This window comes from Xiphophorus couchianus, chromosome 18 (assembly GCF_001444195.1).
Source record: "Xiphophorus couchianus chromosome 18, X_couchianus-1.0, whole genome shotgun sequence".
Classification (NCBI taxonomy): Eukaryota; Metazoa; Chordata; class Actinopteri; order Cyprinodontiformes; family Poeciliidae; genus Xiphophorus; species Xiphophorus couchianus.
The window spans coordinates 11,017,582-11,041,749 of NC_040245.1; the positions used below are offsets into that span (position 1 = coordinate 11,017,582).

A 24,168-nucleotide genomic window follows, 5' to 3' on the forward strand; every position below is an offset into this window, starting at 1 on the left:
ATCATGTTTTGTTTAATTTAGTTGGCTGGACTCATAATATCTCAGCTACTGCATGTGTGAGCCCATATTTTCTGGTCAGTAAGTGTATTGACCTCCTCTCAGCAGACCAGAGCGGGTGAGTGCTGCAGCGCCACCACAATCCATGGCTGGAATTTTAAAACCCTTTCCTCTTCCGTGCGTTTGGCTTTTAGTGCTGGTCGATAAGACACGACCACCCCGTGAAGGTCATCCTGTCTCGCCTCTCCACAGAAACCAAAACTCCCAAACCACAGTAAAGCGGGCCACAATCATGACCCACATCTGGGGTAATTTTCCTCTGAAGGGCTTTGTCCTACTCGGGATATTTTCTTCTCTCTTGAAACATGTTGCGTCGCAAGATGTTGCTGTAAGGATTATTGTAATTTAGAAGAACTGGTGAAGATGCAACCGTCTGTTTGTGACCCAGAAAAGAAAAAAAAAAAAAAACGGAAGACGGATTCTCAGACGACAAATTTGAGCACAACCAGACAGATGGTTGGGGTCACTCATATGAAAAGAGAATGACATATGGATAAACATTTATATTGAGCCAGCCTCTGACCTGTTGTAAGAACATTTCAAAAGATATGTAGTTATAAGAACATGGAGTTATCTTGTTTCAGGAATGCATCAAACAACATAGAAGCTTGTCAGACAGGAAGCCTGAGAGTGTCGGAGTCAGTCGCTAATAGCTTTAAAAGCTCTATTGATTGTGTACTTTTTGGGCATTGTAGGTTTATGCTTTACATGCAGAAGTATGCATTGTGCATGACTGCATTGTGGTGACAGTCAGCTCGTGAATGCAAATGAATGTTTACGGCTCTTAAAGCACGTTTTACAAAGTTGGTTTAAAAAAGAAAAAGAAAAAGGGAGGAAGTAGCTCTCATTGTCTGGATTGGAGGTCAGAGGTGAGATGTTGGCTGATGTGACCTGGATCATGGAGATCAGCTACATGCACACAGACAGCTGCTCTGTTGCCATGACGGCGATACTCCTGATATCCAGCAGGGACGCTGCTACACAGGCAACAAAGCCTCTCACTTTCCCTGCTCTCTGTGAATTACCCTGAGAGCACCATCCACCATTGTGTGTGCTATCTACAGAGAAACAGAACTGTAAGCCATCAGAGTAAAACCAGACGATAAGAGGTTATTTTCACTGGAAGAAAACATTAGATAAGTTAAATTTTTACAAGATAAATGCCACAAGGGTAAGTACCAGGTCATGTTTTTGGTTTGCTACTGCAGAGCCTTGCGAATGTCCATACCACTTTCTACTTGTTTTACATTTTATTGTTTTACTGCTTTAAGCTTCTGTGTATTTTAGAACAATACAGGGTTGTGCTTAACTGTAAGAAGTGAAAGGAAAATAATTCACACATTTCAAAATGTTTTCCAGATAAAGATCTGATATGGACCAGTGTCCTGCACCCTTGGAGACAATACAATACTCTTTTGCTGCGGTTACAGGTGCAGATTTGACGGGGTTGGTTTCTACCAGCCTTTCACTTACACAGACTGAAACTTTTGGCTAATTCTTTGTAAAGTAGTTCAGCCTCGAACACGTTGATGGAGAGCACATGGCCTTCTGCCTTACAGCTTCAAAAATTGCTTCGTTTTGTCACTCCTTTTTAAAGACCAGATTTGTTGAGAGTCAAACTTGTTGTTACATCAATAGATGCTTCCACCTGAGCTGTTGATCGCTTCAGCTCCTCCAGAGTAATCATAGGCCTCCTGGCTGCTTCGCTAACTAAACTCATCATTGCCTGCCCTGTTTAATTGGACAATCATGTCTTAGTAGGTTTGCAGTTGAAATACTCTATTATTAATACACTTGTCTATTTTCTATATGACTGGAGAATTAAAAGTAATCTTGATTTTCTTACTTGGTTACTTCTGAAGACAACTAGTTGGGTTTAATGCTTCTTGCACTGTCAAAATGTGGTATGTTATATTTCTTCACAAAATGTTGTGACATGAACAAGTGTGAGACAGGCTCTTCAACACAGTTTTTTGTGGGAATGCATATAATGCAAGTTCTCCGTTGTTTTCATTTCCATGTGGTTTTTAATAGCTCAGTGCCATTATGTTTGGAAATTAAACCTGAAGGAGTGAGTGGTAGTATCGCAGCGGGCCGTGAAATTAAGCACTCATGTTTCCTTCTCTTCCAATGTAATTACAAAGTAGCTTCTAGGGCCCTCTCATGTTTATAATATGCTATGCATTAATATGTCAGCAGATGACTAGAAGGATGACTGCTTCTCCTTTGTTTCACCTGGTATTGATCAGTGAGAGTAGAGGTCTTCTTGCACCCGCTGTTTTCTACGTCTCATCTGATCTCAGTCATGTTTATTTACTCATGTTGCTTCTTCAGTCCTTTCTCTTCCTGTTTTTGTTTTCTTCCCCCAATTCTCCTTTTTAATCCTACAAAAAAAAAAGGAAAAAGAAGGACGTTAGTTGCTATGACATCTGGTTGCCATGCAGCAGTCGAGTCTTCACGTGGTCTTTGCATGCGCGTGTGTGTGCGCTGTAGCATGATGGAGTTAGGGTGCCATGCTGACAGGGAACAGGATATGGGAACTGCTATTTAACATTTAGCCTCACATTATTTATGCGTAACAAAATCAACATGCATGTACACCTTAAAGGTGTCAGTGGTTCTCTTCATGTAAAGTCTTGGCCATGTTGTGTGCATGTCTGTTCTAGTCACACTACCTGTCTTTAACTACAGGCAGTGTGATGGTCTGTAGAGGGAGTTCAGTCAGGATAACGGAGATATATGGTGATGGAGAGTCACAGAGGGAAGAGACAGAGAGAGAAGGAAAAGAGAGAGCAGTATTGACTAGAGGTAGGAGTAGACAGGTCAGCCTGTCAGGTTACAGCAGAGGAACTGGCTCTGCTTTTAGACAGCCTGCTTGTCTGGATGGATTTTAACCTGCATGAAAAAGGCAATTTTTAGTCTGTCAAGATGAATCAGCCTTTGCTACAGTGCTCTGCAGAAGCATTCATGGGCCCTGAACTTCTTCACCCGTCATGAAGTTAAAACCACAAATATTAATGTTTCTTTCAATGGGATTTTATGTGTTGGACCAGCACAAAGTGAAGATCCACTTCAATCTCTATAGATTGAAGTGGATGAGTGGTGTTACATGTTTCTTTTTTTAACTATAAATATCTGGGAAGTGCGGGATACATTTGGATTCTGCTCTTTTGAGTTAATATTTAGTAGAGCATCTGAATTCCCCCCCCCCCATTCTTCTTTGTGAAGAAGCTCAAAGGTTAGTCAGATTGGATGGAGAATCTCTGTAAGCAGAACATTTCATCCCTTGCAACAAATTCCCAATTGGACTTGAGTTTGGACTTTGACCAGGCCATTATAAGACATGAACATGTTTTGATCCAAACCACTCACATCTTTTGAACCCCATGAGGCCAAATTTGTACAATTCTTGAACTCCAGTCAGGGTCACACAAAATCATTCCAAGGGTCGCAAAATGTTTGCACTTGGAACTTGATGTAAAACATAAAATACTAATAAAAGGCACTGAAGTTTGTACTGTGTGACGACAGAGTTATTGATAGTTTTTTGCAATCATGTCAGTTTTCACTACAGACTACAATGTCCCCGTTTTTAGTCTTTATTCAAAGGAGACCGCCAGGAATTTTAAGCAGCTTTTATATCCTCGTGGTTTGTTTTTAGGGAAAAAAATGTCTAAATGTGAATACCAGTCAGCCTTCTCTTACGGGGAGTTTGTTATTGCTGAACAAAATTATTTAAGCTTCATTCTCTTCAGAATCTCTGTTTATTGTCTCTGAATTACGGAGGAGTAAAATCATGTTGCCTGCCACATGCATAAACACATATTGAGGTTTAGAGAGCATTCTTGGACCATTTGGTGTGTTGTAGAAAATGATGTTATAGTAAAGTGGTTGAATTTCAACATTCTGCCTTTGGCTTGGTTTCTGTAACAACAGGAAAACAAAGCAGTGTTTACTAATTGCTTAAAAGTGATCTTATGGTTTTGGATCTAGCCCTGATAAGTGAAGTGGAAAAAGCAGTCTGCTTACAGCTGGAGGTAAAGATGTCTGGAAGCAGATCTTTCCATTGAGCTAATGGCTCAGTTCTTAGCGTTAAATTCAATAAAGCCGGAGAAAGTTTGCAGATAGCTTAGAAATGTGTTCATAAGAGTGCAAACACCTTCAAAAACAATAAAAAAATATATATTTATGATGTTTTTAGTTACAGAGACCTAACTTAATTTTAAATTCAAAACGAGACGGGGTAGTAGCTATTATTTTGAGTTTTTCATTACTTCATTCACCTTGACAAATACACCGGTACCATTAAAAGAAAAATAGCCGCAGACCATAATACTTCCTCTATTATGTTTTACTGTGACAATTGTGAACATTTGACAGTATTTTTGATTTGTTGTCACCTCTCTGTAAAGTATGGCTTTGGATGCAGATTAGCAAATCTAGCAGATATTTGTTTTTCAGATAAATTAATCAGGATAAATGAGACATTAAAAGTGATAAACCTGGAAACATAACAAGGCTGTGCACAACTGTGATACCTTCAACTCATTGTAGGCCAGGAACCATTTGTTGCCCTTGAAATTACTTTCTTCATCCCCTAACAAGTCAAGAACGATAAAGAAAATTTGGATATCAAAATAGAAGAAAATTGATGACACAAACAATGTAAAAATTATCTGTTTTTCTTTTATCAAGGCAACAGTTGGAAACATGAAATGTTTAAACTAATTTTTTATTTAATTAATTTTGTGGCCCACCAGTTTTTTGAGTGCGCCGGTTTTGACAAAAAAATTGGATACCACTGCTGTACCTAATATTTACGAGATTCCCAACAAGTTGCAGGTTGTTGATGAGTTTACAACCCCTAAAAAAGTAGGAGTTTTCAATGGAACACAGCAAGGCTTGTTTGTAGTGTTCTTTTTCCAAGCATCTTAGTTCTGAGAAGGTAAAGGGAACATTGGTTGAGATTGATTACTACGTTCTGATTGCTCATTTACACAGATTTTGATGATTGTTTGTTGCTGCACAGATAATTAACGGAGGCTGGGTGTTCGGTGAGCAGTGGCTAATTTACACTCAGATGTGGTGGGGTAAAAATAACAAGCTGTTAGGGAGTCGCTGAGCCAAGGTAGTAATAAGGGCACATAGTCAGATTTAACACATTCACAAACACAGAGAATGTGTTTCTGCTGTAAGTAGAACCACATGGTAGAGTACTGAACAAGTTGTGGGTCTATTACGACCTGACTGATGACATCACCATGTTTCATAACCACACAGCAGTTTTAACAGGTTTATATTATCATCTTTACTGGGGACAAACCTATTCATCAAGAGGTTTGTTGATAAATATCCACCAACAGATGAACACAGACTTAAACACTCAGGTTCAGGTTTTCGTCACCATTGAAAACCTGAACCTCTGCAGAGGTTCATGTGCTGCACCTTTCCCAACAGACTCCAACTGTCTTTGTCTTCTTCTGTGGTTTTGTCTTCCACCTATTTTTAGACCCCTTTCAACCTCGCTCTCCTCCCTCCTCCATCTGTGCATCTCATTCCTCAAAGAGTCCCAAAGAAAAGGGAATAGGCGGAGGAGGACAAAGTCATTTTGATCAAGATCATTAGTCTATAGAGTAGGTAGTGGAAAGAGCTCAAAATTTCCAAAACCAATTTTAGCTAGCGGATCCTTTTGGAAGTCGTATTTAACAGCATTGAAAGTATTTTTTTTCAGCCGTCTTGCCTTCCATGTTTGTTCGTTATTCATATTAGGATCAGGGGTGACATTACACTGTGTGTGCATAAGAGCCGTTACTCTTATTTGCTTCCTTAAAATAATAACAAAATTATGTGGAGTGCACATTTTTAAGTCTCCTAAAGCATATAATTAAATACTGTAAACATTTCTAAATCCAGCATGTTCCATGGCAGAGGAGGAAGCTCTAAAGGATAAAACAGACTAACTTTGCTCTAATTCCTTTAACCTTCCTATTACTTTCCCAATTAGACGAAACGTCCCAAAGGCAGACTGTTACTTTTCTATTTAATCGTCACCTCTAAATGCTGTCCTACATCTCTGTGCTTCTTCTGATTTAATAAACACCTTACTAGCCTTTTTTACAAAGCAGTTCCATACGCCTATAGGTACAAGTCCAAAGTGAGCCGCCTCCAGTCATTTTATGAATCACAAATCAAGCCATCATTGTGGGACCAAACGAGGTGAGCGCTGCAGGATTGATCTAGAGCAGGGGTCTCAAACTCCAGGCCTCAAGGGCTGGAGTCCTGCAGTTTTTAGATCTGCCACAGGTACAAAACCCTGGAATGAAATGGGTTAATTACCTCCTCCTTGTGTAGATCAGTTTTCCAGAGCTTTAATGACCTAATTATTCTGTTCAGGTGTGCTGCAGCTGAGGCACATCTAAAAGTTGCAGGACTGCGGCCCTCGAGGACTGGAGTTTGAGACCCCTGATCTAGAGTTTTACACATGGTAAGAAACTCCTAAGAGGCTAAATCAATGGAACACAGCAAGGCTTGTTTGTAGTGTTCTTTTTCCAAGCATAATTTCTGTTCTGTCTCAAAGTTCCTCCATGTGACTTATCCAATATGTTTTAACACTGAGAAATAATGTGTGTTAAAGCTGCAGATATTTTCCTCTGTGTGTTTTTGCCCTAAATCTTACCCAGCTGGTCACACAGACCATCTGTATTTGCTGCATCATACATCCAAGCTGCATTGCCGAGATCCCCTTTCACCAGTCAGCTGATAAAGGGCTGTGACTAGATCAGTTGGTGAGTCAGTGGAGTAACAGTGTTTCAAAAATACATTAGGAACAGCAAAAAGGCATCTTAATCCCACCTGTAAGTGTTTTATGATAATGACTAACTATAGCAGCTATAACAGTTAGTTATAGCTAACTGCTATAGTTAGTTATAGCTAACTATAACTATAACTATAACTAACTATAGCAGCTATGATGACTAACTATAGCAGCTAGTTATAGCTGCTATAGTCGCTCTAGACAGGTTGTTTAGAACAACCTGTTTTCTTATTTTCTCAGCTGGTCAAACTGAAGATCTGCCAGTTCTGGTTTCTGCTTGTAATTTTCATTTAAGACAGACCTTGGTGTTGCTGTGAGACTGAATAAAAAATACTTCTTGAGCAAATGTCTTAATTTCTATGATTTTACCAGGTAGGCAGGCCACAGCAGTTATTTTCTGTAGCCGTTGTGTATTCATTGGCACCAATAACGGCATGTGCAAACGTAATAGGATTATATGTGATTATTTTTGTCTTTCTACACACATTTTATTAGCTGCAGAGGATCTACATCCATTTACATGTGGTCTGGTTTAACATGATGAGTAGTAAGACACAGTTCCCTCATGGGGGGAGCATTTCAGTACATCAGAATCCCACCAGTGTTTGCCCTTTCAGCATTTATTGTCACTTGTTTAAGCAGATGTGACAATAAATGCTGAAAGGAAAACATCTGACAATACGAATATCGACAGACGGTCCTCGTAGTTGCCAGTTAGCTACAAGCTGGAGTGCTGTGTCTTTAGCAAACCCCATGAACAGAACCAGAGTCCAACAAGGACGTTTTAATCCCTCTAGATCCCATCCCTCATTGATTCCTGGCTCTGGGTGTTGACGTGTAAACAGCTTAGGGGATGTGATGGAATCATGATGGCTGAGGAGCTTGTGGAGCAAAGAGAGCCAACACGACTGCTGTTGTGTCTCCAGCACCACATCTTCAGTCTCAGCACTTTCTTAGTTTCTTCATGTTGTCTTGCAGACAGGACAAGCCTTCAGAACTGAGACGTATTATTTGTTTCCTGACTTTATGAATGTTGATGTTGTAAAACCTGCAGTAGTAGATAGGCCAGCTGCTGGTTGTGCTTTTGGGTGGTCTGGCTGTTCTGAATAACTGAATGCACTGAAGCCTTCTCCATCTGCAGTGTGTAGCTCAACTGTAATCTATAAGATTCCTACTCTGGCTTTAGTTTAGTGCATTTTCCACTAACCCTCCTTTTTATCCAAACTCTTCCTTTTCCAGTTAGTCCTTACTAAGTGATGTAAGTTTTATCTGTCTGAACCTCTCTCTTTTTGATGTCTACCTTTCTTAAAGAGGGGGAGATATTATGTAAAATTAACTTTTTTGAGCTTTATATAATTTTCTAATGTTATTCCCTCATCAAAAACATTGGAAAAGAACTATATAAGTTCAGTCCATTTACCATTTACCATACCTGTACAAGCGGGCGCTGTACCGGTCCGTCGTGGTGAAGAGAGAGCTGAGCCAAAAAGCGAAGCTCTCGATTTACCGGTCGATCTACGTTCCCACCCTCATCTATGGTCATGAGCTTTGGGTCATGACCGAAAGAACGAGATCGCGGATACAAGCGGCCGAAATGGGTTTTCTCCGTAGGGTGGCTGGGCTCTCCCTTAGAGATAGGGTGAGAAGCTCAGTCATCCGGGAGGGACTCAGAGTAGAGCCGCTGCTCCTTCACATCGAGAGGAGCCAGTTGAGGTGGCTTGGGCATCTGGTCAGGATGCCTCCTGGACGCCTCCCTGGTGAGGTGTTCCGGGCACGTCCCACCGGGAGGAGGCCCCGGGGAAGACCCAGGACACGCTGGAGGGACTATGTCTCTCGGCTGGCCTGGGAACGCCTCGGGATTCCCCCGGAGGAGCTGGAAGAAGTGGCTGGGGAGAGGGAAGTCTGGGCCTCCCTTCTGAAGCTGCTACCCCCGCGACCCGACCTCGGATAAGCGGAAGAAGATGGATGGATGGATGGATGGAGTGTGGCTTTGATTATTTCAGGCATGTTTGAGGAATCTCTGACTATCCGATGGCAGCCATTCGGGTTGTTCACATCAGGCAACAAATCAGCTTATCAGCTGGCAGAACGTTGTGCAGAACATTTTATGGAATAATGAAGAAGAGTGGGGGTCACTGTGAGGTGGTGCTTACTCTTTAATTAGTGTCACTTACTAAAGAAAACAAGCTTTTTATATTCAGCGGTAACTGAGCTCATTTGAAGCTGTAAGAACTCTGATTACATTGTTGAAGTTGAGTCCATATTGGACCACAAGGTTTAGAAAAAATATCACGGTGGTCTTAAACAAACCTCTAGCCTGACTTCAAAATAAGCATATTTCCATCTACAATTACAACCACATGCTTGTTCTGTGTGTGTTCTCCTTGCAGTAGAGGTGGATGTTTAGAAAATGTAGGCTTAAGCAGAAGCCAGTGTTAGATGATGGTCTGATGTATTTAAGTTGTTTTTCTTGTATGACATAAACTTAAACAAGGCAGTTTCTGTGTTTATACTTAGGAACATGAAAAAACAAGAGTTCAAATGTGTCAATTAGACAAAAAAATAAAACAAGTTAAATGCTAATTAGTCAGTGGGGATAGCTAGAGATTCATTTTACAATATCCTGCATGATTATAAACATTTTACATGAACATGAATACAAAAAACAGAGAGTGAAGAATCCCAGGAAACAAATCAGTCAATAAATCAATAAATGACTTTTATATGTTTCCAGTGCCTTGCAAAATAATTTTTACTCCATAATACTGTTTGCATTTTCTCGCTTTTTAGCCACAAGCTTTGGTGTTTTATATTTATTGGAATTTCAAGTGATACACCATCCGAAAGAGGGCATAATTAAATTAAATCCTATTAAAAAATTATTTTATTTATTCCAAAGGGAAATTAAATTTTGTCATAACCCATTTTATCATCAAGGAGTCTTTGTGGATGGGTTTGCTGTGTGCAGGAGGCTTCTTCAATAGCTGTCAGTTTCCCTGACAGCTACTATATGTAACTTCTAGAAGTACAGACAATATTCCACAGCAACATTGATGAGCCCATCATTTGTAAGCAAGCACATCTAATCCACCTCTTTGCTTTTTAATCTTATTTTTAATGAATAATTGTGTGAGGAAGATGATGCTACAATGGTTTTAATACTTATAAATAAAAATGAGAAAAGTGTAGTGTTGTGTGTATACAACTCCCTTAACTGCAAAATGCCTGCAAAAGTCAACTAATTAGTGAACATTCACAGTCTACCTGCGTGTAGCTTCATTTCCGCTTAATATCGGGACTTAGAGGATTGATATGAAGGCCGTTGTGGTCAGATAATTCCAAAATTGAACATGTTATCCATGAACTGCATATGGTTGCTGTGAGGATATGGTGGTGACAGAAGCATGCTGGGGGGGGATAGGTTTTGTTTCCACAGTGATGCGGAAGCTATTGCTGGCAGAAAACCTGTTTGAAACTGCAAAAGATTTGACACTGGGGTGAAAGTTCACCTCATAGCAGGAGAACATCACTAGACATACAGCACAATAAAAAAAACCTGAAGCATATTTTTGTGTTAGAATGTCCTAGTCAAAGTGCACCCCTGACTCCAACCGATAGCCCGTGGAAAGATTTTAAGTTTACTACTGAAAGTTGTGTTTTTATTCAGTCTTACTAAGCTGGAGCTAAGTGTATAGATGTGCAAAACAAGAAGAGACCTAAAACTAAACAACTGTGGCTCTAACTGCAGCCAGATGGAGTTGATACAGTACAAATACATAGCACACTTTCCACAGTTTGCCAACTTGCAAAGCCATATTCAATTTCCTCTACTACTCAGTGCTGGTCTATCTCAAAAAATAATAAAGTAAAAATACAAAAAAAAGTTAATCCTAATAGGTTTATAAATCAATGTCTACACACTTGACCCACAAACCTCCTGGAACTGTAAGCAGAAGGATTACAGCTGTGCACACCAGTTCCTGTTTCAGCATCTCACCTGAACAGGCTCTGACATTTTAAGATGCTCCATATGTTTCTCCAGTTCTGCCAGCAAATGTTTTCCTGGCTAGACAATCTGGAGCAGAAACCACTGCACCCCAAACATGACAATCGCTCCTCATTCAGCCATCTGTTTGTCTGGGTGTGGCCTGTTGGTTTCATTCTGCACAGCTTCATCTGTTTGGAGCCCTGCCTGGCGCACAGCTGTGACCTGCCCTTAGCATCCGACACCAGAGGAGTACCATGTACCCCTGGTAATACATTGCTATATTAGCTAACCGCGACTTCAGCTCTCACTCTAAGCACGTCTTGCATCTTTTCCCCTGCTTCCAGCCTCAGTTCTCGCCCTCTCCCCCAGTGCACTCTTGACCAGTGTCGATAGAGAGCAAAGAAAACTGTGTCACCTCCCGCCATGACTCGTTTAATCACTCCTCCCCCCCTCTCTCTCCTTTCTCAATCCTCCCACTCCCATCTTTTGTCGCTCTCAGGATTGGGATCGTCAAACATTGATCTGTATTTATTTTTAGAGCAGCTGTGAGCATGCGTGAGTGCGTGTGTGTACAGTATCTGTGCGTGCCTGTAAAACAGACTCTCCTCCATGCCAACACGTGGGCAGTTCGACTGTGTTTGGGTGCGTGTCCTATTGTGTGTGTCTCTGCGTGTGTCAGGACTTTCTTTTTCACAAAGTTAATCCCTTAAGAAGAGGTGTGGTTCTCTCTCTCTCTGGCGCTCTCTCTCTCACACAATATCATCACATGTTCTCTCGCCGCTCTCTTCTCTCTCATCCTTTCCCTGTGCTGTTATTGCTGACTGCTAGTCCAAGGGAGTTCTTCCTCTCTTCTCTCGGTTGGCTCGTCATCTCTGCATCGTTCCTCATCCGCCTGTGGATCTTGTGTTTGAGTTTTCAGAGTGAGATGGGGGAGGCCATTGAACTCAGGTGAGTCGGCTTCAGAGCAGGAGGTGTGAACCGTGCGTGTGTGCATCTACTGACGGCTTATGGCCAAACATACTCTTGCATGTTTTCTGTGAATGCATGGATTTCTGTGTCAAACTTGATCAGCTGCTGCAGTTGGAGACAGCACTTGGAGCCTCATCTTGCTCTGAGTCTGTAATCTTGACCCTAATCCAGCAAAAGGGTGCAACCTGCAGCCTCTATCAAACTTAAAAGACTTGTAGCTTTTGTAAAAGTGATTTCTCTTTTTCTTTGTTGGTGTTGATGTTTTTTTTGAGGTACCAGGCTCTGTAACATTTTGAGTCTCTGCCAAACTGATAATAGGTCTAACCGGTATCCACAGAGCTCATAGCAGCTTATAGCCTTAGCAGATGCATTAGACCCCATGCCCATATGGAAGAGATTAAACCTGCTAAATTGATACTAACACCCAATATGTTTTCCTTTTTTGCTCTAAGGTCATGGCTGCATATTCTGGGCAAGCATCAGTGGAGATTGAGTTATCATATTTGTGTGCCACACGCTTTCATTCAAAGGTTTTGGTTGAAAATGTTAGTTGTTAAGTGAGTAAAGGAGGATTCAATTTAATAAAGGATCAAAATTGTACATGCTTAAAGTAAGTGGATAAATAAAAGACTTGAGTTGTCATGGCTTGGACAGGGATTTTGTATCCACAATCACTAACCTGCTAAGGCCTGGGATCTTTAATTTATGCTGTTTTTGGGTAAACTGCGCCACAGTGTTCCACTCGCTGAAGTTAGGGCTCTAATTTGTCAGCTGCCTGTCCTAAAGCTAATCAGAGAAAGGTTTCGAGTTTTAGTTTTATCACCAAACACAGACGTGTTGTCGGTGCAGATGGTCACACTGTCATAAAACACTCAAGACCTGTTGAAGAACGGTACTGATGATGCCTGGCATTGATTGGGCAGTAGAGCAGAACATGGAACATGAATATTTTTTAATGCTCTCATTTCTCTCTTGATGCCATGTTTTGTTGAAGTCAAAATAGTGTATTCTGTGCTGTGACATGTAGCACAGAATGTATAGCTTTCATGTTGCCTTGTGTGATAAAGACTGGGAAATTTACAATATTTATAAAGGCGGCTTATGCCTTGGTGGCAAGATGTTAGCCAGTGTGACGATTTTGTACTCATCTTCTTAGCTTTGAGGCCATTGCTACACATCTGAGGCTCTCATAATTGGGTGTAAAGAGGAAGTCCATACTGAGTTTAATGTTATTTATTCCAGAGGCAGCAATGAAACAAGCAACACCCTGTCATTGCACAAAAACATGTCAGCATTTACAGGAATGACAAGGACATTGTCCAGTGTGGACACCTCATACGTACACGTTGAATGTGTGAGGTGTCCAACATTCAGAGTCAGTCTGACTCTGAAATACAAACCTGTGGCAGAAGCAATGATGATGAGAAAAATAGATGACGGGGATAAAGTCCTGTGCCATTTCTTGCCTCAAGGAAGACATAATGTTTGGAAGGCCTGTCATGACATTGGATTAATCTATATGCCTGCTGATTGTGAGGGTTGCACTTTGCTTTGGTGCGAGTTACATTTTCCAGAAAGTGTTGGTTGAGGTCAAACCACAAATATTAACATGACTTATAAATCCATGGGAACCTGTTGTTGGTGATGACTCTTTTAATGCTAGCAGAGTCACATAGTTAAAAAGGCAATGCTGTTAATGAATGTTGTTTTAAGCGTATCGGTCATATTCCAAGCCTCAATCAGTTTTCCTGTTGAATATTCTTGTAGTTGTAAAGTATTAGAATCAAGGTGGGCATTTCTGGTTGCTGAAAACCGGGGTCCTGCTTGTTCTAGACGCTCCAACATGGCTGATTTAAATAGTTGAATGATCTCCTCAGCTGGCTTTTCAGGGACTTGTTAATAACAGAGTAATTTAACCCTGATGTGTTCAAGCAAGAAAACATCTAAGGCATGCAGAACACTGGCCAAATGAGAATGAGAGACGCCCACCCTTCTGCAGAACTGCGGTGCTCAATTCTTCTCCATTATAGTGGGTTTAAATAGCTGAACTATCTTCTCAAGGTGTTGAGTCTGCCAAGGCCTGAGAGTGAACCATTTATTGGATTATGATGTGTTGAACCAGGGAAACATGTAAATCATGGAGGATACAGACTACTGGGTTTATTGCCACTGGAAAAACGCTAAACCTTTAGCATGAAGATTTCTCATATATTTCATTTTGCATATAAACTCAGTGTTATAGGTGTGGCCAAACATTACCAAGCTTCTCCTATATTCCCTTCCTAAGTCTTTCATGGAGGAAAACAAACACTTTCTAATTGTTTGCATGAAACGAATTAAGCAGAATTTTGCAAAAAGGTTTTGAAACATTTGTGAAAGACCATTTGCGTTCTCTTGAACAAATGCAGTTGCACTCCCTCTCACATCTAGTGGTTCCTTTGCTATTTTTCACTACCTGCCCTCACGGTTGGATTGCTGAGGAGGCCAGATCCCAGGCGTGTTACAAAAAGGAAAGAGAACAGGCTTGAAGAGTGAGAGTAGTGCATACAACAGAGATGGTGTGATGGGTGAAACGAGGACAAATGAAAACCAGCAAATCAGAGCCAAAGGATAAGACAAAGGGTGCGACAGCAAAAGCCGAAACTTAGAAGCTTAGAAAGCATTATGTTTTTATACGAGAGCAATGCATTATGGGTAAGAGCAAAGTCAGTGTACAGTGGAGTTACTGTGGAGGAAATATTAATTTCCTCCTTTTGTCAGCAAAGGAAGCAAGAGGCAACAATTAACTGAGGGATTTATTTGGTCTCTGAAATGATTCGTGAGTTCAGAGAAGACAAATAAAATCCTTTTTAAGTGTAGAAGTGTTTGCTATTCACAGAGCCTTCTCAAATCGAGTCATCAGAACCACACCAGGCCCCTTGGCAGTCTTCTCTGATGGGAGTGTGACGTAAATCCGTTCAAATAAATCATAAGGGTGGGGTTGTCAAGAGTCTAATGTGTTGCAGGAGCAATAAAGGGCCCCTCATTTTGGGAAAGTTTGCATCCTGATTGATTGTTTTTCTTTTTTTATTGGGTTGAATTGTTATGTTAGGGCTTCAGAATGTGATATCGTCTACATTATTTTATTATTTCCTCGATTTAGGAGGATGATCTCTTTGCCTGGAGCTGAAACTTTACAGTTTGCTTTGCTGAGTTGTAGTGCATGAGATCCACCAGCCTGGAGGGGTCCGGTTTATAATGATAGCGGGGCAATACAAAGTGGGAACACGACACGACAATATCATGCTGGAGCGTATCGACCGGGACGCTCCACTTCACGCCTCGCTACACTATGTTTAGATTAACTTGCTGGCGCACACACGAGTGCACAGTTTTCACAGCCCCAGACATGCTGGCATGCAGACGTGTGTGTGCTCTGATGCTGACGCAGACAGGAATCTATTTATCTAAACGAACAAACAAGAATGCATACGGCGACAAAGGACACAATGCACGCCTGGTCTGTAGCCTCTTTGCCTGCTGTCCAAGGGCAGAGGGAATTTGGATATTGTTACGTTAATCTCCCTCTATTTGGCTTCTTGGAGCACATTCAGATAAACAGACTAGCACAGCCGCACATACACAGGTATGAAGTCATGTGTGTGTTTTAAGAGACAAAAATACACATACATATTGGAAAAATTTCCCAACACACATGCAATTAAGGATGTAAACTACCTTCTTTTAGCTTCAGGTTTATTCCCAACCTTACCTATGTCTGTTGCCTAGCAACCGGGATGATGCAAAACACAAGATGGTAAAAATGAAGCTTTACATCTTGCTGAGTTTTTTATTACATATTTGATCAGTTTAATTAATTTAATCAATTGTTTAAAAAAATGTGTACAAATGTTATATTAAGAAATATGTCTATGCAAAATAGCAAAAACCCAATAACACAATTGATTTAAATCCAGTTTATTTTCAGCAACAAGGCAGTTCAAAGTATTTTTCATCATAAAAACATACAGTCATCAATTATGAAACAAGAAATATTATTTTTATATTTGGTCAAATATGTATGAAAAATTATAAAACAATGCAATTACTACTAATCAAATGAAACTTTAAACAGGTGGTTTTAAAGTTGCACTGAGTTATAGAAACCAGAACCAAACAACATTCAGCTGAATGCTGCCTCTCCATGTTTGGTTCTGGTTCTGGGGATGCAGAGCAGACCAGAATCGGAAAACCTCAGTGGTCTGGAAAGTTGATACAACAACAGCAGATCTTTAATGTGTTTTGGTGCCAAGCCTCTCAGTTATTGTTGTCGTAACTCATGCCATTCTTAGAGCTGTGACTGATTGAAAAGTTATTTTGTGGCGTCCTGTCGACTGTGGCGCCCTGGATCGTGAGCCATGTTGCCTCCTGCCCCCATGCCTGTTTTGAATTGAAACACTGAAAGTAAAACAATATGGCCTCAAAACCAGTGATCTCCTGGTGTGGTAGAGGCAGAGCAAGCACCAGCACTCATATGAAAGTTTGCTCTGCTCCTCTCTGTGTCTTGCTGCAAGTCTTCCATAATGCAATTTAAAATTTCCAGTTAAATCCTATTTGCCGGAGAAGACAGAGAAGCAGATCATTTTAATGCAGGATGTTTTCTCTGACTCTCAGACCGACCTCCTCACTCAGCTGCAGGACCTGGTCAATAAATCGCTCCAGTACATGTGGCTCTGTGCTTCTATTGACCTTTATGTTTATTTTCAGACAAATAAAAAAAATAAACACTGCAAAGTGCAAGAGAATATGTTTGGAAATGTGCATGTATGTGTTTGAGAAGTGTAGTGTGTTTCTTAGCATATATTAGGGGATGGTAGATGTGGATATTAGTAAATCCTATTTGACAGTGATGGAGTTAACTGGAAACCAGCAGTTTCCTGGATTCACCCAGGCCTGATTGATAATTATTATGATGTTATCTTTAGATGCAGTCCACATCTATTACCGTTCATCGTTACAAATAAAATAGTTTTAAAAAATTGTGACCTTTTTTGTCTCTAATATAAATTTTTTTATTTCATTTTGCTCAGCACTTGACTTTAAAAACAAATTTCTCTGACATCGGTAAATAATAACTATCACAGGTTGAGATGGAGCCGATAGTTGTTCTGCAGACAGGTAAAATCTGTCAATCAGGATTTTTGGTCCATCTATGCAGATGAAACGGTAATAACATTTGTGTAAAGGAAACAAAATCCTATTCCATTGGGAAAACAAAGTGGGAAATACACAAAACAGTGCAATGTCCTTAATATTTGCACCTTTTTTGTTGCAGGTCTGACAGATTTGAGCAATTTATATCAGCTTGCGGTTTTGTTTTCTTCAGGTCAAAACAACAGATGCAGTGGTGATCACAGAGAAAAATTTTTTATTTTAATTTATTAAGAAAAGATTTCAGATTTTTACCTGATGAGGCACTTACTTGCTTTTATAGTGACATAATTTTAGTCATTATGTCTTTTTCCTTTTGTCCTAGCATAAACTTTTGAATCTAATTTAACATTTTATTGGTTTTGAAGGCTCTTGGCTACCTTTTTCTCCACCTTTAGTAGTTTTATGTCATTCTGTTTATCATAACCTAATAATTTCCTCACTATGTTAATCTCCAGGAGCCAAATGGGTGACAGCTTCGCTAAACAGAAGTGCAGGTGTTCAGATGCAGTCGCCAAGGACTCCATCAATCAATTTCTAAATGAATAAACAACAATGATCATAGTTAAACACATGCCACAGTTTCTAGGCTGAATACTAGATTATGCTGTAAGAACTACTGGAGACTTAAAAATTGTGATGTTGAATTTTTAAAAGCAAAGCTGAAATGTTTAGCAAACATGCTGAGGATAAATGAATGCCTGCCGCTTAGTTTTTACTGGAGAAAAAGTTCATTAACTTGTCAAGGACTGCCGGTAATCCTAGGTCAGCTGGATGAGGATCGTCATGATGGATTCTCTTTTTTTCCTCTTCGATGAGGTGGTGCCCTGAATTGGACACACTGACTGAGACAGACAGAGTGGGGATTCAAACTCCTACTTTCCTCTGCCTTTTCTTCATTATGATATTATAAGTCATGTATTTTAAAGTACAAAAGAACTCTGACGGATGTGGACTTTGTTGCCATTAGAGGTATTGACTTGGAGTATAGTGAAAGCAGTCACAGCGAGCTTCAACCGTAGAGCTATACACATAGATTTACTTCAGTTGCTGCCATTTATGGGTCTGCACAGCCTCAACAGAAGAACCATCACTGATGCAGCCTCCTCACTCCCAGATAAGTAGGATTCACAGGCCACCTACACACTGTACTGTTTACAGCTCTCTGCTGCATTGTGCTGACAGAGAGGCTTTGCTGTCAGCCTTAGTGTGTTTCATCTAGGATTGTTAGTGGAGCTTGCATGCTGATATTTACCCGGAAATGCTTTGCTCTTCAACCATTTTACCTACTTCTTGTGCTCGCCCACACTCCAACACCGCCTGATAAGCCTCTCTGATGAATAAGGCCATCCTGTTCTGGGTCAGTCTATAGCCTAAACACAAGGCCGCGGTTTTATCTTTGCTATGTTTTGCTCCTTTATTCGCTAATCACACACATGGACACACATGTGTGCGGACCATTTGTGGTTTTCTGTGTGTGGGATGGTGGAAGAAAGGCAGTAAGTTTGGGATGACAAGTGTCGGTATCCTTATGTGGGTCACGCAGTGTCAGCTGAAGTCTGCAGGGCCCAGAAACTGGGTCAGGCCTTGGCATGAGAGTACACATATTTATATACACTACACTGAGGGTCACAAGTTTGCAAATTTGTTGACAGGACGTTGAGTTTGGAGTGAACAAAGGCCGGTGAGCAGACATTGTTGAAAATTACTATTACCTTGGGACTAGTGTGGATAATAAATAATATTTTACTTGTCAGCAACGACTGTCTCGTCTGAGAAAACTCTCAGTTTCAGATTGATATGATCAATGTACGTAGATCATACTCTACATTGACTCTGTGTTGACCTTTTTCCTACTCTGCTGGTTTGGCAACCTTAGCATCAGGCAAACAAATGTACTAATCAGATGGATAAAGACAAGTAATAAGATTCAGAGAGTTTAACAGTTCACACTTACAGAGCTGTTCAGTAGGCAGATTATCAGGAAGACTAATGTCATTCTTCCTGACCGCTCCCATCCCTGATATTCTGAATTCAAGTTTATCTCGGCTTAGACTTCCTAATATGAAGACTAACAGGTTCAAGCTCTCCGTCATCCCTACAGCCGTTTCCCTTTTTTAATTCAGGACAGGATAGGAGGAGTTGTATCTGATTGGTTGAAATTGGTGTTGGCAGAAATGGAGGATTGCACATTCCCTTCCTTGTTTTTACCACTACTGATATTGTTTCATCACACTTTATCATCCCTCACCTTTAAGATTTTTATGTATGTCTCCTATTTATATGTCTTTTTTTTGTTTTACTTCTTAAAAAGAAGTAAAGAAGTGCCTGTTGGGGGCACAAACTAAGCTGAATCTGAATTTTTCTTCTAGACTAAACATCTTCAGATTTTTAGGTCCGTTAGGAGTACCAACATCATTCCTGTTTGCTAAATAGCAGAATTATGTAGGAGAGACATTAAGAAAAAGTTAGGAAATTAACTTTTCAAATTATTTTATTAAAATAAATAAGAACAGGTAAAAACAGTGAGGGTAGAAAATGTTCCTGTGCCCCATAATCATATGGACTTTCACAGCTTTAGGTGACAGGGTTATTTGACTTACCGCAGAGAAACAAACACGAACAGCTTTAGTGATGCAAGGCTAAACATTGTTTCAGTCTTAATTATCTTAAGAGCTTCATGTTATTGAGCACCTGACAATTTTACCATAACTCCCACGATGAGACTTCACCATGAAACCCACTGGACCCACAGGATCTCCTGGTAATATGGTAAAAAAAATGTTTAGTAAACGTTTTTAAGTTCACATTAGATGGTGCGTATTAATATATGGTCTTGTTTATGAAAGCCATAGGGAAAATTAAGTACACCCCTCGATCCAACAGTTTGTCAAATGACATTTAACAGCAATAACTCTGTATTTGTGTTTTATGTGACATTATTAATCTCTCACGTCATTGTTTTAAGAACTCTTCTTTACAATTTTGCTTACAAGTTTTGGTAACAAGTTTGAGGAGATATTCTTGTGCCATCACTGCAAATTAGTCATGTCTGGACCTTGACTAGGCCATTGCAACACTTAATTATTTTCTGTTGTTCTGTTGTTTTTTGCTGTAGTGTCTGGAATTATTGTCCGCTCGATGATTCAGTCTGGGCCAAGCTTTAGTTGATGGACAGGTTATCCTCTAGCATTGTTGGGTTCATTGTGGAGTTCACGGAGTCCAATGACAACATGGTGCCCAGATCCTGTGGTTTCAGAAATCATCAACCTTCCACCATCAGACTTAACACTTGGTGCAGATATATTGTTACCAGCAAGCCTCCGGCTTGTGTTTTTGCTCCAATTGCTTGATTGGTGAATATAATTTATAATTTAGATAATAATTTTAGGACTTTACTCTCAGGTTTCATTTAATGATCATCATTTTGGACAGAATATTCTCTAAACGTTGACCTTCAGGCCGAATAGAATTAGTATTACAAGTCAAATCCCAGACTTTTATTGCAACCATTTAAACGACCAGCAATTTCATAACATTTTTTTGCAGAGTTTCAGCTTTTTATCATGTTGCAGCTGTTATTTTTTGTCCACATGCATGATCTTGATGTAATTTTAGGTACATTTAAAAAAATATATACTAACACACGTACAGTACTTTATATGAGATATTTCTTGTTCCAAATGCTGTGCGTCATGGCCAAACATCTCCACCCATCATCTCTCTAAAGAACATTACCTCTGGTTCAGATGCAACTTTGCAAGCCACGTTTATTCGACTTTTTCCTAACTGCGCTGTGATTAACTTTAACATTTAACAAGAAGCTTGTAAAGTCTGATAGGTTGCCATGCAACCTATTTGAATACTGAGAGGTCCGACTTTGGATTGAATTAGCTGAAACATCAGATCCTGGTAAGATTGGAAACTATTTAAAATGTTTTCCGCTTGTGAATAATTCATTCCACCTGTAGAACGCTTTATTTAGAACACTAACCTTCTCAGGAAGAATAAAATAAAACTTACCCTTTACTCTGTAGAAGTTACGGATTGTAACACTGATCTTTGGGGGTTTATTTTTCCTCAGTTGGGACTCTAATTCACCTTTTGGGAAATCACAGCTCCTCTGCTGAGACACAGAGAGAAACAAGCTGATTGGAAGCGGTGCGAGAGAGTGGAAACAGGTGGCTGCATGGAGCGCTGGGCTCGGCGATGACTCATCTCAAACCGTTACCACAAACTCCTGGACACTTGCTCCACTGCGTTCTGCGCTCTCCCCTCTTCCCTCTGGAGCCTCACAGACATGTGGCTTACCGTAATGTGAGGTGTCACTGACTCATTCAGTGGATTTGCAGGAAAATCACCCCTTATTCTCCTCCAGCTCCTTTTCCCTCCCTCTTTGTGCTCAGTGTTTTCCAGTCGTGAGGACGTCTAAGGGAGGACTATGTCCAATTTAAGTCTCTGAGCTAAACATGGAACATCTGGATCGGGGAGGGTTATTTTGAGTGCGAAACAGAGGTGGAGAGCCAAAAATATCAAATCAAGTTCACATCTGCCAAGAAGCTCACATCTGCCAAGTACTGACTGCAGCCGGACACAGAGGCTGTTTAACCCGAGCTTATATGGTGTGAACACAGAGGTAAAAGACAATAGAAATTCATGGCATTTGGAAATTTGGGACAAATACGCTTACATAGACTTCTAAGATGATATTTTCAAACTCACAAACTAAATTGTGTTAGCAACAATTTAGGTGTTCCAACACTAAAAATACCAACTTTACAAGCCGGGACAAAGTGTGCATTTTTTTTTTCTTTTCCATTTTATGCGTCTGTGTATGTGGGCGAGCTTCTCACACTGAATTCATTCTTGTGAAATCCATTTTCCTACATTCCCATTAGAAGACATTCAACTTCAGACATCTTTGGATGTGACGAAGAAGAAAAGCAAAGAAGAATGAAGATAATCAACGAGACCAGGAAGAAGAGAAGACATGGCGTCCTTCTGTGTGAACTCATTTGAATTTTTACCATACAACATCATATGTGTGGTTGCTGCTGCCATCTCCAGCGCAACAATAAAGTCCAGATGGCTGCAAGTCAAACACTGGATGTGGAACAAGAATGTGCTTTTTGGCTCAGATCCTCCTGTTTGTGTAGTCTGCAGTGAAGCAGTTCGAATTTTCAGCGTGGGTTTGTACAGCTCCAGTTCATTTGTGCAGCTGATTTATAGATTTATTTTGATGTCGTGTATCGTTGCCTGTCTGTCTGCCTGCCAGCCCATCCCATCTGTCTCACTCCAGTTTGTTTTTTACTTTTGCAGATGTTCTGCAAAGTGAGGTCACAGCTGTACAAGGCCTTTCCACTCTCCCCTCATGTCTCGCTTCCACAATAAAGTATTTGTGGAAATACTTTACTGTAATGCATTTTAAACTTTGGTGCTCAGCAACAAGGCTTTAATCTGCAGATTTTATTAGTGTCACTAGAAAGATGAAACGCTTGCAACTTAAACCAAATTCAAAATGATATTAAAAGTCACTGCACATATAAAATATGTTAACATGTCTCATCAGTTAGTAGGTTTTATACTGAAGTTTATATCTATTTTCCTTGAGTCAATGCTTTTCAGGAATCCCTTCCTGCAACTCTCTTTGGAAATCATAGAAACAATCTATTGCAGTGTGTACAGTATCAAACTGCAGTAGATTGCTTGGATGCAATATTTTGGAAACAATATAATAAAACCGCTACTTTCAAACATCATATTTAAATGCTATGATGAATTTTCACTGTTCTGTATACCCACAACTAACATAGATCTTAGTGTTCAGGATCAGAAAGCCCAGGGAGAGTGGTGGAAAAGACGAAAAGGATGATTGAAAATGTACGTTGATTACAAACAAAATCATCATTGCAATATCCAATAATGAGATTTTTTGTTTTTCTAAAATCATGCATCCTGATTGCTGACTGATTTTTTTTTTCAACATTCTTTGCAAAATAGGTCAAGTTTTGTCAGATTGGATGACAAAACTTCCAATCAAAAGCATATTGATGGTCAATATGCTTTGATTTAAAACTATTCTTTCTCACTCTGGCTGCATGTTTAAGGTTTTGTCTTCACCCAAATCTAATTTTGTCTACAGCCAAATAATTGTTTGCTTGAGGCTCCCAAGCAGAAAGTAGTTTACATGAAAGTCAAAAATTTTGTTTGTTGGTTTTACTGACCAGAGCACATTCATCCAGATTTTCTGCACCATTTACACGGTCTCTGGAAACTTTGAATTTGACTTCTTTTGGTTCTCTAAGAACAACAACTTTCTTCCTGCCAGTCTTCCATAAAACAAGGGTTTTGCACAGAGCTTTAAAGGTTTTTAAAAGTTTAACTTGTCTTATCTTAGGCCATAATCTATTCATTCATTGCTTCTTTTAGAGACTTTTGATTTTTTGTTATCAGGAGCCTCCCAGAACACCAGAGCCATTTTTTTAAAATTCTGTCTCATTTTGTTCTGATTCTGCTTGAGTTAAGCTTCAAACATTATACTAAAGATGTAAATGACTCAAAAGAACTATAGCTTTCTGAGCAACAACCATTTCAGGGAACGTTTTGCACTTCTATGGCAACACTCAGGATCTTCTGAGTTTTGGCAACGTTGAGTGTTACAAACACTTACATAATCACCACCTACAAATGCAACATGAGTGTTTTGATTGGAATGGCAGAAGCAGCAGCAGCGTGTTGTATATATATATATATATATATATATATATTTTTTTTTTTTTTTTTTTTTTTTCAAAATTTAGAAATGAAGAAATCCAGTTTATTTATCAACTTATTGTGTATATACATGTATTACAAATGTCTGTCCTAACCCCAGGTATTCATCATTTTATTTGTACTTGTTCATCTTTTCCCAGTGGCCTGACATCAGAGGCCATTCATGTCTTCTTGCTCCTCCTCTGCTTCCTGTCTCAATCCATATACAGGCGTTGTTGGGCATTGTGCTCTCCCTAACCAGCCCTTTCAACTTCTACCACCAAACATCTCTCTGACACCCCATGTGGGGTTTAATGTGTCACTTTGCTTATACGTCCTGACACACACACCCATTCACACCTGCTGCAGCAGTGCTGTTGTCGGCCAGGTGCCAGTC

General features: G+C 40.0%; 1 protein-coding gene and 1 long non-coding RNA gene across 3 annotated transcripts in view; one reads left to right on the forward strand and one right to left on the reverse strand.

Moving 5' to 3' along the window:
• Window positions 1-24,168, forward strand: part of numbl (NUMB like endocytic adaptor protein) — a 66,039-nt gene that overhangs the window by 23,484 nt on the left and 18,387 nt on the right. The window contains exon 1 of one of the 2 annotated variants that reach the window (XM_028045823.1): window positions 11,394-11,807. The exons of the other annotated variant lie outside the window; for it this stretch is intronic. Within the exon in view, the coding sequence (XP_027901624.1) occupies window positions 11,626-11,807 (182 nt within the window). The 5' untranslated portion in view covers window positions 11,394-11,625. Of the gene's footprint in view, window positions 1-11,393; window positions 11,808-24,168 lie in introns of those variants that run through there. 2 annotated transcript variants of the gene reach the window in all.
• On the reverse strand, window positions 17,301-24,151 carry LOC114162064 (uncharacterized). The gene is made up of 2 exons (XR_003599126.1): window positions 21,042-24,151; window positions 17,301-19,779 (listed from the first exon to the last, which is right to left on the reverse strand). It is a non-coding gene; the product is annotated as an uncharacterized LOC114162064 (long non-coding RNA).